This window comes from Coccinella septempunctata, chromosome 8, assembly GCF_907165205.1.
Source record: "Coccinella septempunctata chromosome 8, icCocSept1.1, whole genome shotgun sequence".
NCBI classification, from domain to species: Eukaryota; Metazoa; Arthropoda; class Insecta; order Coleoptera; family Coccinellidae; genus Coccinella; species Coccinella septempunctata.
The window spans coordinates 7029671-7043915 of NC_058196.1; the positions used below are offsets into that span (position 1 = coordinate 7029671).

Here is a 14245-nt window from a genome sequence, read left to right on the forward strand (position 1 = left end):
TAGCCGGATTTTAGAATTCAGGGGTCTTGAAAAATTAAAATTAAATTTTTTCAGGGGTAACATGGCGGCTTAAGATAAGCCTGTCGGAGTTTCTTATCGCTCGGGGTGCGCGCAGGTGCGACGTAGCGATCGACGCATTATATCGGTTTTATTTCATTTTTAACCGGGGCCGGAATTGTTGCTTAACAAATAGGTTAGATTCCTTGAAATAGTTTCATTCTTAAAAATGGGAAATACGGATGATGAGGCAGAGGCCAGGGTTCCGGCACCCAGCGCCGAGGATGTTCGTGCTTTTTCACAGGTGAAAGGACGTTTAGATAGAATCTGGACGAGGGTACAGCAAATGTACGATTCAATTGGGAAACTTCCTTCCACTCTTAATTCTTTTATGATTCGCTCTGAGAAGATTGAACAAATCGCGGAGGAATATGAGAATTATCTTTCGCAATTAGATGCGATCGGTGCACGTCACCGGAATTTAAGAAAGGATACCAGTAGTTTATCAAAAGCATTCGATGATTTATTTTATAAAATAGTAGAGGTTAGAGCAGCTCACAAATCGACTTTCCAAGGCGTTGAAGGGAAAGAAAAGACTTCCAAATCGACTAAATCCTTACCAAACTATATGCCGCAAATTCAGTTACCACGGTTCAACGGTGAACTCGAAAGTTTTCCAGGATTTATTGCACTTTATGATAAAGTAATTCATACCAACCAGGATTTGTCTGACATAGAAAAATTTGCCTTTTTGCTTTCTTATTTAGACGGAAGAGCCCTGGCTCTTGCACAAACAGTGGTTTTTGATCCGAATAACTACGAGACTGTTTATGATCTCCTTAAAAATGAATTCTCAAATGTTAGAGTTGTAGCATCGCATTACTTCAATCAAATATTTCCATTGCAACCTATAAAATCGGTCAATCCAAATTCATTGAAAGTGTTTTGTGACACTTTGCAGGCCAATGTTAACTGTTTGAATAAACTAGAAATCCCGGATTTGGGACAATTCACACTATTGTTCTGGAGCTTGAGACTTCTCGATCCGCATACCCGTCGAGATTTTGAAACAAAATTTTTGAATACAGATTTTCCTAAATTCACTGAACTTATTAAGTTTCTCAGAGATCGGTGCGCTGTTAATGACTTGAGTTCAGATACACTCAAGCCCAAAATTCAAGGTCACTCTTCAGTGGCTATTAATAATAAAAAGGTTTTCGTTACCACACGGGAAGAATCTATTTTCACCTCAAATGATCAAAAGGATTCAGTGTGTCCATGTTGTGAGGGTCCACATAAGTTCGCCCAATGTCCGGAGTTTTTGCATTCTTCGGTTGAAAAACGTAAAAGGTTCATACAATTACATAGAAGATGTTATTCATGCCTTGGTCGTCATTCGATCGCTAACTGTAATTCTAAGAATTGCTGTCGCAAATGCGGAAGTAGGAAGCACAATACTTTGATATGTTTTCAGCGGTCGAATATCGAGGGAGCTACAGTTTCCGATAATAGTTCGCGAGGTAAAACATCGGTTGACTCTACTCCTGCGGTTCAAAAAATTGATATGCCTTCCACGTCAAAGGGTTCAAAAATTGTAAACACTTGTTCATGTTCGGCGGTGAATACCACTTGTCTTCTGGGAACGGCGCGCGCTAGAGTTCGAGATATAAACGGGTTATGGCAAACTTGTAGGTTGGTGTTGGATTCTGGTAGTCAGATGAATTTGGTCACATCGAAATTTGCATTACGGCTCGGTGTTCCGAAAAGGAAGTGTAAACTTCAGATTTCTGGGGTGGGTAATAATCAGCTCTCTTCAGTTCGCGGTTTGATTTCTTGCTCATTGACGTCAGTGTTCAATGAAGAACAACTAGTTTGTTTCGAAGCGGCTATTGTGGATAAAATAACTTCGAACCTGCCGACAGGAAATCTCCCCCCTACAATAAAAGAAAACTTCTCAGATCTACGACTCGCCGATCCTGAATTTTATCGCCCTGCGTCGGTTGATATTCTACTAGGGGTTCAATCATACTTGGATGTATTGACGGACGAACCGCAACATATAATAGGGAATCCATCTGCTATCTCTACGCGATTGGGATGGGTAGTAATGGGGAGTGTACCATCGACGGTTTCTCAAATTGCCAGTTCACTATTTACAATTTCGGAGGAAGAGTCACTAAATAACACCTTAAAAATGTTTTGGGAATCTGAAGATGTTTCGATTCCGGGGGTGGGTCAGTCACCGGAGGATAATTTTTGCGAAGAATACTTCTGCTCTACGGTCTCACGAGATTTAAAGGGGCGGTACATCACCAGACTCCCCTTCAAAAATCGTTCTCGTCCTGTTTTAGGCTCAAATCGGCAGCGATCACTGGCGCGGTTTCATAAACTGGAATGTAAGTTCAAACGCGATCCGGAATATTATAAGTTATATAAGGAAAATTTGAGTGACTATGTAGAACAGGGACATATGGTTCCAGCTCCTCGAAAATCCGACTATGTAATGACACATCACGGGGTTCTGAAGTCATCGACCGAAAAATCTAAATTAAGGGTGGTATTTTCTCCAGCGGAAAAAACTTCATTAGGGGTCAGTTTGAATGAAACCTTGTGTACCGGTCCAAAATTACAGAGCGACATTGGTCAAATAGTTACTCAATTTCGGCTTTTTCCTATCGCTGTAACGTGCGATATTAAACAAATGTATCGAGCCATCTGGCTCCACCCGGAAGATTGCGAGTACCAACACATTTTCTGGCGGTTTTCTTTCGACGATCCGATCATGGAATGGGAATTACGCACGGTGACATTTGGCATATCGAGTAGTCCGTTTTTAGCTCAACGAACTGTCAAACAACTCATATTAGATGAAGGTGCGAAATTTCCGCTAGCGGCACAGATACTGGAATCCAGTCGATTTATGGATGATATTCTCTTCGGTGCTTTCAGTACAACCGAGGCTAACGAATTGTGTCAGGATTTGGTGGCTCTACTCCGGTTGGGCGGTTTTGAACTGGGAAAATGGGCAAGTTCATGTCCTTCAGTATGCAATGATTGCGCGATGGAATCGAAAGATCTGTCTGTTATCGGTACTTCTTCAATTAAAGTATTGGGTTTAATATGGGATCCTATACAAGATGAATTTCGCTTCAAGGTGGATGATAACCCGACAACTCTTACTAAACGCGGCATTTTATCACGTGTTGCTCGGGTGTATGATTACAATGGGTATTTATCTCCGGTAACCTTCGCTATGAAGGTGATTCTTCAAAGACTTTGGCTGATTAAGGCGGACTGGGATGAACTGTTACCTTCTGATGTACTTGAGCTATGGACCCCTCTTGAGAAGGAGTTCAAGATGTTAGAAAATGTTTCTATTCCTCGGTGCGTAGTTCCGAGTACCCCGTCTAAGGTACAAATCATCGGTTTTTGCAATGCTAGTATATTAGGCATGGCGGCAGTTGTATACCTGCGTGTGGAGACTGAACACGGCATTGTTTGCAACTTACTACGCTCGAAAACTAAGGTTGCCCCACTCAAGGGTTGGACGATAAATCGTCTCGAGTTGGGATCTGCTGTCTTACTTACTAAACTTATTCGCTTGCTACACCCGCTCCCTCTGACTCTTCCAAATTTGGAAATAATTTGTTTTTCGGATTCAACGACCACCCTCGCGTGGATTAAAACTCCTCCTTATAAGTTAAAGACATTCGTGTCGAATAGAGTTGTACAAATTTCCGAAGCATGCCCTAATGCGGTTTGGAAACACATTCCTGGAGAACTCAATGCCGCTGACTCTGCTAGTCGTGGACTAAAACCATCTCAGTTTTTAAATAACCAGACTTGGTGGACCGGGCCACCTTTCCTGGTAACTCCGGTTAGTTCATGGCCTAAAGGGACCACTATTGTAGATCATGATCTCCCGGAAACGAAGGTTATACCTCCAGTTTCGTATGTGACCACAGTCGAGAAGAATTATATGTTGACCTTTTTGGAACGTTTTTCTTCGTTATTACGTGCACAGAGAGTGTTTTCTTATATATATCGGTTCTTGCATAGGTTGAAAACTAGAGTTTCCAAGTCACATTCCTCTTCTGAAATGACGGGAAGTATTTCGGCATCAGAGTATCAAAATAGTTTGAAGTTTTTCATTTACATCACTCAGGATTATTACTTGGGCGCCGAAATTATTTCTTTAAAGGCGGGAAAATTATGTTCACCGAAATTACGTGCACTCTCCCCGTTTTTGGATTCCTCGGGTTTTTTGCTGGTGGGGGGCAGGTTAGATAGAGCAAGTCTTCCCTATCACACGAGGCATCCTTACTTTGTTCCTCGGGACTCTCATTTGGCTAGGCTATTATGGGATCACTATCACCTTTTTTCCGGTCATGGTGGTCCAAAGTTGGTTCAGTCTCTCTTACAGCGAGAATATTACATTCCTTCGGCGAGAAGTCTCATTCGTAATAGGATTTTTCACTGCTTGCCATGTTATTATTATTATTATTATTAATTACATGATATGAGTTGAGGTAATCCTATATAACTCATTAAATACAAAAAAATTAACAGTAAGTAACAAACAACACTCAGCCATAGTTATCATAATTATGCTTGAAAGAGCTCACGGTATGGGAGGCAATGATCTCGATGGGCAGTCTGTTCCACTCCTCAAAAACTCCGTTGGACAAAAATTGTTGACGGGCTCTTGTCTTGAACTGCTCTCTGTATAGTTTCAGATGGTGACCTCTCAGGTGACTATGTGGATTCAGGACAAAAAGATTGGACAGGTCAACACCGAAAAATCCGTTCAGGGCTCTGAATGTAACGATCAAATCACCTCTGCTCCTACGCTTCTGAAATTCAGTGATTCCCATGATACTCAATCTTTCGGAATAAGATGGTCTATTCCTATCAAGTCCGTAGGGTAAGCGTGTTGCTCTCCGTTGAAGTCTCTCCAATAACTCCATGTCTCGCTGGAAGGTTGGAAACCAAGCAGGACCCGCGAATTCAAGAATGGGTCTGACGTACGACTTGTATAATAGGGAGGCAGTTGCAGGGCTGCAACCACGAAATGTTCTCTCAATAAGGTACAGAGCCCTTCCAGCTCGTCTTGTGACATTGAGGGTATGCTGGGACCAACTAAGGTCCGCCGTTACTGTGAGACCAAGATCACAATGACTTCTTGTGGTTTCGAGCACGTGTCCGTTGATGGAATATTGTGATTTCGGGTTATTATTGCCGAGATGCATCACCCTACACTTCTCCAGATTGAGGGGCAGCATCCAGTCCTTGCACCATTCACTCAGGATATTCAGATCAGCCTGTAGAACCATGGGATCTTTCAACGAACAATTATAAATTTTCATGTCGTCAGCATAAGCTACCACACCAGACTTCAGCATGAACGACAAATCAGAAACATAGAGCAGAAAGAGCAAAGGACCCAAAACTGAGCCCTGAGGTACTCCACTACACACAGGTCTTGAGGTGGAAAAATCGTTCCCCACCCTAACACTGAACTCCCGTCCTGTCAGGAAGGCTTCGATCCAAAGCAGAACATTTCCCGCGATACCCAGGTGTCTCAACTTGAATAGTAAGCGGCGAAGTGGAACCCGATCGAAAGCCTTGGAAAAATCCAAGTAAATAATATCGACTGGCTCACCAGCGTCGACCATTCTGGTCCAATCATTCACGCAGGAAAGCAAGTTAGTTAGAATGGACCTGCCAGGGACAAAACCATGTTGTGCTGGAGGTATTAACCCGTTCTCCAGGGCAAACTTAAGTAGTTGTTCTTGTATAATCCGCTCTAATACCTTACATGGAACCGATGTTAAGCTTATAGGTCGATAATTTGCTGCAGATTCTCTATCGCCCTTCTTATAAATTGGTGTTACTGAGGCTGAGACCCAGGAAGACGGCAGACAATGCGAGCGGAGCGACTCCTGATAAATAAGAGATAGAGGTAACGCAAGTGAACTCGCACATCTTCGTAAAATAGCAGGAGATAATCCATCGCGCCCTGGTGAAGAATCCTTGAGGACAGAGAGATGTCTCAACACCATATCCTGAGAAATCTCCACGAAATCAAAGGTAGGAACACACCTGGGGATCCCTAGCCCCGGCATTGGTCCGTCTGGTTCTTGGGAAAAGGAAGCCTCGAAACTATCTGCAAAAACTTCCGCGGATTCTTGATGCAGCTCACAAAGTGTTCCATCAGCTCTACGAATCCTGGGCGTCGAAACCTTCGTCTTGATGATGGACCTCACGAATTTGTAGAATTTCTTTCTGTCTCGTGATGAAGCTATCTTATCTTCGAACTGCCTTTTCGCCGACTTTAGCATTTATATGTTTCAAGCGGCTCCGTTACAACCCCCAATGGCTGATCTTCCCTCATCGCGTGTTACACCTTCAAGATGTTTCACGCAATGTGGGGTGGATGTGGGTGGTCCTTTTCTTACGAAATATACCACCAGAAGAAATGCTAAAACGGAAAAAACATACATAGTTTTGTTTGTTTGCTTCGCCACGCGCGCAGTTCACGTTGAGGTGGTGGTAAGTTTGTCCACGGCCGCCTTTTTAGCTGCATTTGACCGATTTATCGCTCGTAGGGGTATCCCTTCATGTATCTATTCTGACCAGGGACGAAACTTCCGTGGCGCAGCACGAGAGATTTCAGAGCTGACGCAGTTTCTTCAGTCGGGAAATGAGGAAATAAAAAATCATTTAGCGCCTAGAGCAATACGATGGGTCTTCAATCCACCTTACGCTCCGAACTTCGGTGGCATATGGGAGGCCGGAATAAAATCGGTGAAGCATCACCTGAAGCGATTAATTGGTTCCCAGATTCTCACGCTGGAAGAGTTTCAAACAGTTTGTACTCGCGTTGAAGCAATTTTAAATTCACGCCCTCTCGGAGTGCTTTCTAGTTCACCTAACGATATTCAAACGCTCACTCCGGGGCATTTTTTAATTGGTAACGAACTTCTGTCTCGTCCAGAAGTAGATTTAACAGAGGTGCCGATGAATCTCTTGGATAGGTGGCAGCTAACGCAGCGGATCGTTCAGGGATTTTGGAAACGATGGGGTCCAGAGTGCGTCGCGGAAAATCTTAAGCGCAAAAAATGGACAACCCCATCTCCCCCGTTGAAAGTGGGCGATGTCGTGCTTTGGTTTGAGCCTGGTCACCCACCAGCTGAATGGCCAATAGGGATCATTCAGGAGCTAATTTTGGGCAGAGATAACATTCCACGAGTGCTAAAAATTCGTTCTAGTAAAGGTACGGTCACCAGACCGACTAATAAGGTTATTTTACTCCCGGCAAATATCTAGAAATATTTTTTTTTGTCTAATTAGTTTATAATTTCAGGAAAAGGGTTGAGTCATAATCCCCCATTGAATTTAGTTTTTTGTCTTCAGTATTGGGTGATTTTGAATTTAACCCTTTTCTATAAAGTTCTCGGATGTCGGGATCTTGGTTCTTGCCATCATTTTTTTTTTCTTTTTTTCATTATTTTGATCCTTGCCAAGGATGAACTCTAAGAATTGAACTAATTTTTTTTTTCTTTTCTTTACAAAATAACTATTTTGGGTGGGGGGTATGTTCGATATTGAGTCGAAATGCGGATTTCTTTATTCATGCGGTTGATGCATTGTCGGACTGACCCGGTAGATTGATGTCAGATGATAATTTGAGAGGAATTTTCACATATTGAAATCCCATCTTAATTCCTTTCACGTTTCCATCCCCTCCAGATTTTCCAATCACTTGGTTTTCCGCATCGATGTCGCACGTTCCCGGTCTTACCGCAATTTAAAAGGGTTGAAAAATTCGCTTTTCCGCATAAACGTTTTGATTAAATTAGTTAATAAGTTGGTGCATAGCTGAGAGAAAAAAGACTCATCGCTAGTTAAAGGTGAAGGTGACAGTGGAGTTGGAGATATCACAAGGCTAGAAATTGGTGTGAAGAAAAGGCAAGGAAACCACGGTGAGTCCTTCTTCCTTTTTTTCGAACTTTCCTTTATTTCTTTTGTTGTTCCTAGTTGAAATTCCTCTCAGATAATTCAAGTCTTATTCGCATTGTTAATATCATTTTATTGTTCATTCACAATCTTATGTGGCGGAGGAGCCCAAATAACTCATCAAGTAATATACAGTCCACTTTAAAACAACTTGAATAAAGAAGTTTGGATTGATCCGTTACAAGAAGTCATTAAAGTTGAAGAACTTTATTCCATCGGGACATATCTTGAAAAAATTTATAAGACACAGCAACTATCACCAATTGATTATGTTCATCTTTTCAAAATAATCGAATATGCAAAAATGTCTGTCATTGGAACGGAGGAAACTATCACATTCCTTCTCAAAATCCCAATTCTCAAACGAGTAATTGCTTCATATTCCCGAATCTACCCTGTACCCAATACCCAAGATATTGCTGTGATCCCGCCAAGGACGTATTCCTTCAAAATCAACAACGAGGAATATTGGACCAATGAAATATGCAAATCAACATTGGGAAGTTCGATGGTGCTTTGCCTTCAACAGCCTACCAAGGAAGCATGCATTCTGTCAACCCCAGGTCGATGCCAAACAACACTAGTGAACAACGACTTCAACATCATCCATCCGCTGAAGAATCACCAGCTCCTGACCCTCTTCAAAAAGAACAAAACAGTACTAGAAGACTGCCATGGAATTCTATTCAGGAAATCAATCCAGGGAATCAACCTTCTAAGTTCCACCTGCCGAATTGAAGAATTGAAGAATCCATCTACGATGACACAGTTCCGATTTTCGAAATAACTGCCAAAAACATTTCGAAAATTTCATTGAACTCCACCCACAAAATTGAATTTCACCTGAGGCATCTGAAAGAACCAACTTCAATCCTTCAAGAAGCAGAAAAACTTTCAGACCAGCCCATGTACCTACATCCAATAACTCAGGTCATTCACCAGTCTACAAGTGTGATATTGTGCTGTTTCACAATTCTTGGAATCATCTTCGTTATAAAGAACAAAACAAGGATCTCCGAGTTAATCTACAGTCCAAGGAAAATCATACACGTAGAAATGGAAGACATCACCCAAGGCCACCCAGCAGATAACAGAGACGTTATCTCTTAAGGGGGAAAGTATTACGAGATGCTCCTCGTACTGGAACGCTGACGCCAGCTTCATCTTCGCGGAAAGTGTTAGTGCGAGAAGAAAGTGATGACTCGGATTCTTTCAGAATCCAAGGTTTCCATGTGAAAAGAGACACATTCTAGTTAGTTCCATTTTAGAATTCATTCTGTTTGTAACTCCTTTCCGCTCTGTCCAATTATAAAGTCATTTAGTTTTTCAAAATTGTGATTTATAATTGAAAGAATAAAATTCTTTTTAAAAACAGAGTTTGCGGATCGAAAATCATAATTATATAAAAGGAAAATAAATACAATTTCTCTTACCTACACCTAGAACAACAAATTATCTCGGTAACGAAAAATTTGCACACTCTAAAATGGCTGTAGTGAGTTACCTCCAGCGCCAGTCAATCGAAAACTCAGAATGCGCGAATTCTTCGTCGCCTCCGTGACACAATCCCGAAACAAGCTAAACTGCTCAACAAAATCATTTATTCTATACGTTCTGCTTCAACTTGCTCCCGCTAAGTATAGGTCGAGACTATGAGACCTTATACTAAAGAACGCAACAAAGCTGACCGAATGGATAAAATCCCTACACCAATCATTAAAAAAAAATCACTTAATTGGAGGGTAGTATTCTTTCAGATGACTGATATGAAAGATTCCTCTTTCTTTCTGACCCCGAGCATGTACTAAAAGGTAGGAACATGTTCCAATTTTTTTTTTAACCACATAAGGGCCCTCGAAAAGTAAAAGAAATTTTTTCGTTTCACCCTTCAGGAGAGATGACGTCGGGTTCGCGCGAAGCAATACCAGATCTCCTATTTCGAATCCCTTATGAGGATTGATAGTCATTTCATGTCGTATGATTCTACGTGCCGCCTTGTTCTCGAGACTCTCTTTTGCTAGTATTAATTTTGCATCCACAGTGATATCGGCACCCGATTGAGTTAGTCTATATTTATCAGGCAAAAGTTTCAAAGATTCGGTACCAAATTGTAATTCTTGTGGGCTGAATCCGGTACGTTCATGAACCAAAGAGTTGAAAAGTTGCATAAACAATTTAACTTCAAAAACCCACTTCGATTGTTGTTCATGACAGTAGGTTCGAACCAACCGACCGACTTCTCGCATAACTCTCTCTGATGGGTTAGCTTGAGGATGACGAATGGAAGAAAAAATATGTTTGATGCCCAAATGTTCTAGCGTTTCTTTCCATTTCCTAGAGGTGAATTGTGAGCCATGATCAGTTAGAATTGTTTCGACATGACCCATGGTTGGGCCATAATCATGTATAATGCGATTGAGTATAGCTACAGAACGGGCCCTTTTTAAAGGGTATAAAGTAACGTATTTTGAAAACACATCTAGCATAACGCAAATATATTCGCTTCCACCACGACTTCTTGGAAGCGGTCCGTATATATCTAAAGCCACTAGAGTATTCTTGGTAGATGGAATAATAGCATTCAATTCCGCTTTCGGCATTTTCGAACATTTGGCTTTCTGACAAATATCACAACGTTTGATGACTCTTTTGATATCACGCGCCATATTATTCCACCAGACCTCACTTTTCAACACCTTCCAGGTCTTGTAACTTCCGAAATGGCCGATGGTTTCGTGGAAAACCTGCACAAATTTTGGTATCATTGACTGAGGAACACATAATCTATAGAAACCATCATTTTCATTACGTATGTACAAAATATTCTCACGCATAATAAACCTTTTCTGTATTTCAACATCATGTTCAACTCTATCGCGAATATCTCCCAGTTTAGGATCGGATTTTTGAAGTTCAGGTAAATCTATCAACGAACTTATAAACTTCTGCGGTAACCTAAGAAGGGTCACAACCCTGAACATTTTATCAATAGGTGTTGGAGGACGTATTGCTGAGTATCTGGACAATGCATCAGCAACGATATTCTTTTTACCCGGTATATGTTTGATATCGAAATCATATTCCTGAATGGCCAATGCATATCTAGCTATACGCGATGACAAAAATCTACAGGTTTTAAGATATGTTATCGAGCTATTGTCCGTATATATGGTAAAATGCTTCCCTAACAAATAAATTCGGAATTTATTTAACGCCCATATCACACTTAAGGCTTCCCTTTCGTTAATGCTATATCTTCGCTCCCTATCCAACAATTGACGACTGGCCCATGCAACTGTTTGGTGCTTGCCATCGACAATTTGAAATAATTCGGCCCCAATACCTACATCAGAGCTATCAGTTGCGAGAGCAAATGGAAGATCTTCCCTCGGATGATAGAGTAAGGTATGTTCAATAATAGTCTCTTTCACCTTTTTGAAGTACTCATCTTCTAGATCGGTCCATTTCCATTTTGTTTTTAAGTTAAGAGGCTTATCAATTCGGCTAAATTAGGAGAAAATGAGCGGTCAAAATTTATAAGGCCCAAGAAAGCTTGGAGTTCCTTCTGATTCTTTGGAGTTTGATAGTCTACAATTGCCTGTGTTCGATTAGGATCTGGGTGATAACCCGTGGGATCTAAAATATAACCCAAAAATGGCATATTCTCTCGGAAAAATGAACACTTTTTCAACTTTAAAGTAAACCCACATTCCTTCAACCGTGAAAAAACCGCGTCTAAGTGACTGCAGTGTTGCTCAAAACTCTGTGAAGTTATAAGAAGATCGTCAACATATTCCCTAAGAAACTCGTGGAACTTATCACCAAATATGGATCTTAAGCATCTCACGAAAACGCTAACACTTGTTGATAGGCCAAAAGGCAGAACACAAAAAAAGTAAGTTCTTCCATTGAATTTAAACCCGGTGAACTTTTGTGACTCCTCCGATAGTGGTATTTGCCAGTACGAATGAGTGAGGTCTAGAGATGACATAAATTTTACTCCAGACATAGAATGCATCAACTCTTTCACTGGGGTCGGAGTCTCATATTCTTTTTCCATCACCTGATTGAGATGCCGTGCATCCAAACAAATACGCACACTATTATCACGTTTCAATGTCGTCATAATAGGCGAGACATAAGGAGTGGCCATTCTTTTAATTACACCCCAAGCTTCCATATTGTCAAGTTGCTTCTGCACCGCGTCTCTATGACCAATCGGAACAGGATATTGCTTTAAGCAAAATTCTTTTGGATCGTTTAATTTGATATGGTGCTCGTACTTATCCGTCCGCCCCGGTATCTCAGAGAATATTTCTCTATGTTTTTTCAATAATTGGCAAAATTTTTGTTTCTGTTCGAAGTCAAGATCACACTTGTTTACGATGTTATTTATTTCCTCATCTGTTGCGAAAGTCTCTCCGATTATGTTAGGTTCTACATGCGCCACTCTCGCACCCTGTATACATTTTATTGATGGCGACTCATCTGAATTGATTTGATGCTCAAAATTCACTTCTTTTACCGATAGCCATTTATCGCAATGAAAAAATATTATCTATCCTCGGGCTAAATCTATTTTTGCATTAATTAGTCGTAACAAATCCGAACCGATTATGATTGGGTAAACGAGATCAGGAATGAGTAAGTATTCGTGAAATAATTCAACATTATCAATAACAAAAGGAACTAGAGACTGCTGTGTAACTCGTCTCTGCTTGCTTTTAAAAGCACCAGTAACTTTCACTCCAGTACAATTGAAAAAAATATTTGATCATGAAAAGGTGTTAATTGTGACCATACATCTAGATTGAATGCGCAGACTCCGCTTCCAGTATCAATTAGAGCCGGAAACTCGAAATTAAAAATCTTAATTAGTATAATAGGAGATCTAGTATTGACAGTTTTATGTTCGAACTCACAATCATCGGTTAATAGGTCCTCTCGTGGGTTGTTCTGGGAACCTATGGTCCTCTTGAGAACTGCCTCCACGTTAGGACCTAAACGCGAGGCAATTCCTCGTTTTCCGAAGCCTGTGTTTCGTCCACAGCCTCAGTGGTCATGAATGAGATTCTCTTGTTTTTTGAATCATAGTTATCTCTGCGGAAAGCTACTCTATTATCCTTCTGAAGACTTTGAAAATGACCAGCATTAGAAACAAACGAACTCTTATTCGTATTCGAGATATGGTTCATATAATAATCCGCCTGTCTTAAACGTTCCATAGCTTCGGCCAAACATTGTGCACCCATCAGAGTTGCTGAAATATTAGGCGGAAAGTGCCTTGCTATCGTTTTAATGAGCAGTGATTCACTATAAGGTGGGTTCAAATATCTAGCCATAGCTACATTTTTCATAAAGTAGTTCACTAATGAACTTTGACCTTCCCTATAACATCGCGACTGAAGGTCTATTTTTACTTGTACTTGTTTCGTTTCTGACCAAAACTGGTCCTTAAAAGCTACTTTGAAAGTCTCAAAATCCGCGAAAGTATGAAGAAAAGCTTGTGACCACAAAGATGCCGTACCCTTGAATTGATTTCTGATGATAAATTTGAAAGTCTCAAACGGTATATTTTCTGATATCATTGCAAACTCTAAAACTTCAAGAAATTCCATAGGGTGGAGAGTCCCTGTGTCATCAAAAACTGGCAGTTTTTTGCTTGCCTCAAAATTGTTCACATTATTACGTGGAATATTATAAACGTCTTGTTGATTATCTCTATTGACATTTAAATTAATTTGATTCATTGTCGATATGACCTGCTTTAATAAATGTTCTAAATTGTCTCCTTGTTTTACTATATTTTGTACATTATTTTTATATTGATCTTTGTAAAGTATAAATGTGAACGTGCACTGTTGAACAGAAGAATACTAGATATGATTCTATGATTGTTGATAAGGACATTGTGACAATGACAGTTATGCTGTACTCGAGTCAGTCAATAAAAATTGCATTTACCGCTCACTTATTTTCTACGCTAGTTTTATTATAATCAATATATATAATTACGAACCCAACATTACATGTTGTCAGAAGTGGGATTAAGTGAGAAACTTGTAAAATAGCCACAAACGACGCAGTATCCGGTATAAAGCCGCCATCCAACCTACAAATCGATTCGGACAAACCAACGTGCTGGAAAAAATGGTTGCAACAATTTGAATGGTATGCAACTGCGATTCAATTGAACACAAAACCAGCCATTGTCCGAGCAGCAACATTC

The 14245-nt window shown here is 40.6% G+C and overlaps 1 protein-coding gene across 1 annotated transcript; it reads left to right on the forward strand.

Annotated features, from left to right (window-relative positions):
* Positions 1 to 226: 226 nt before the first annotated feature.
* On the forward strand, positions 227 to 4068 carry LOC123318251. The gene is made up of 2 exons (XM_044904866.1): positions 227 to 3874; positions 4057 to 4068. The coding sequence occupies exons 1-2, from the start codon at positions 227 to 229 to the stop codon at positions 4066 to 4068; spliced, it is 3660 nt and encodes a 1219-aa protein (XP_044760801.1).
* The last annotated feature ends 10177 nt before the right edge of the window (positions 4069 to 14245 follow it).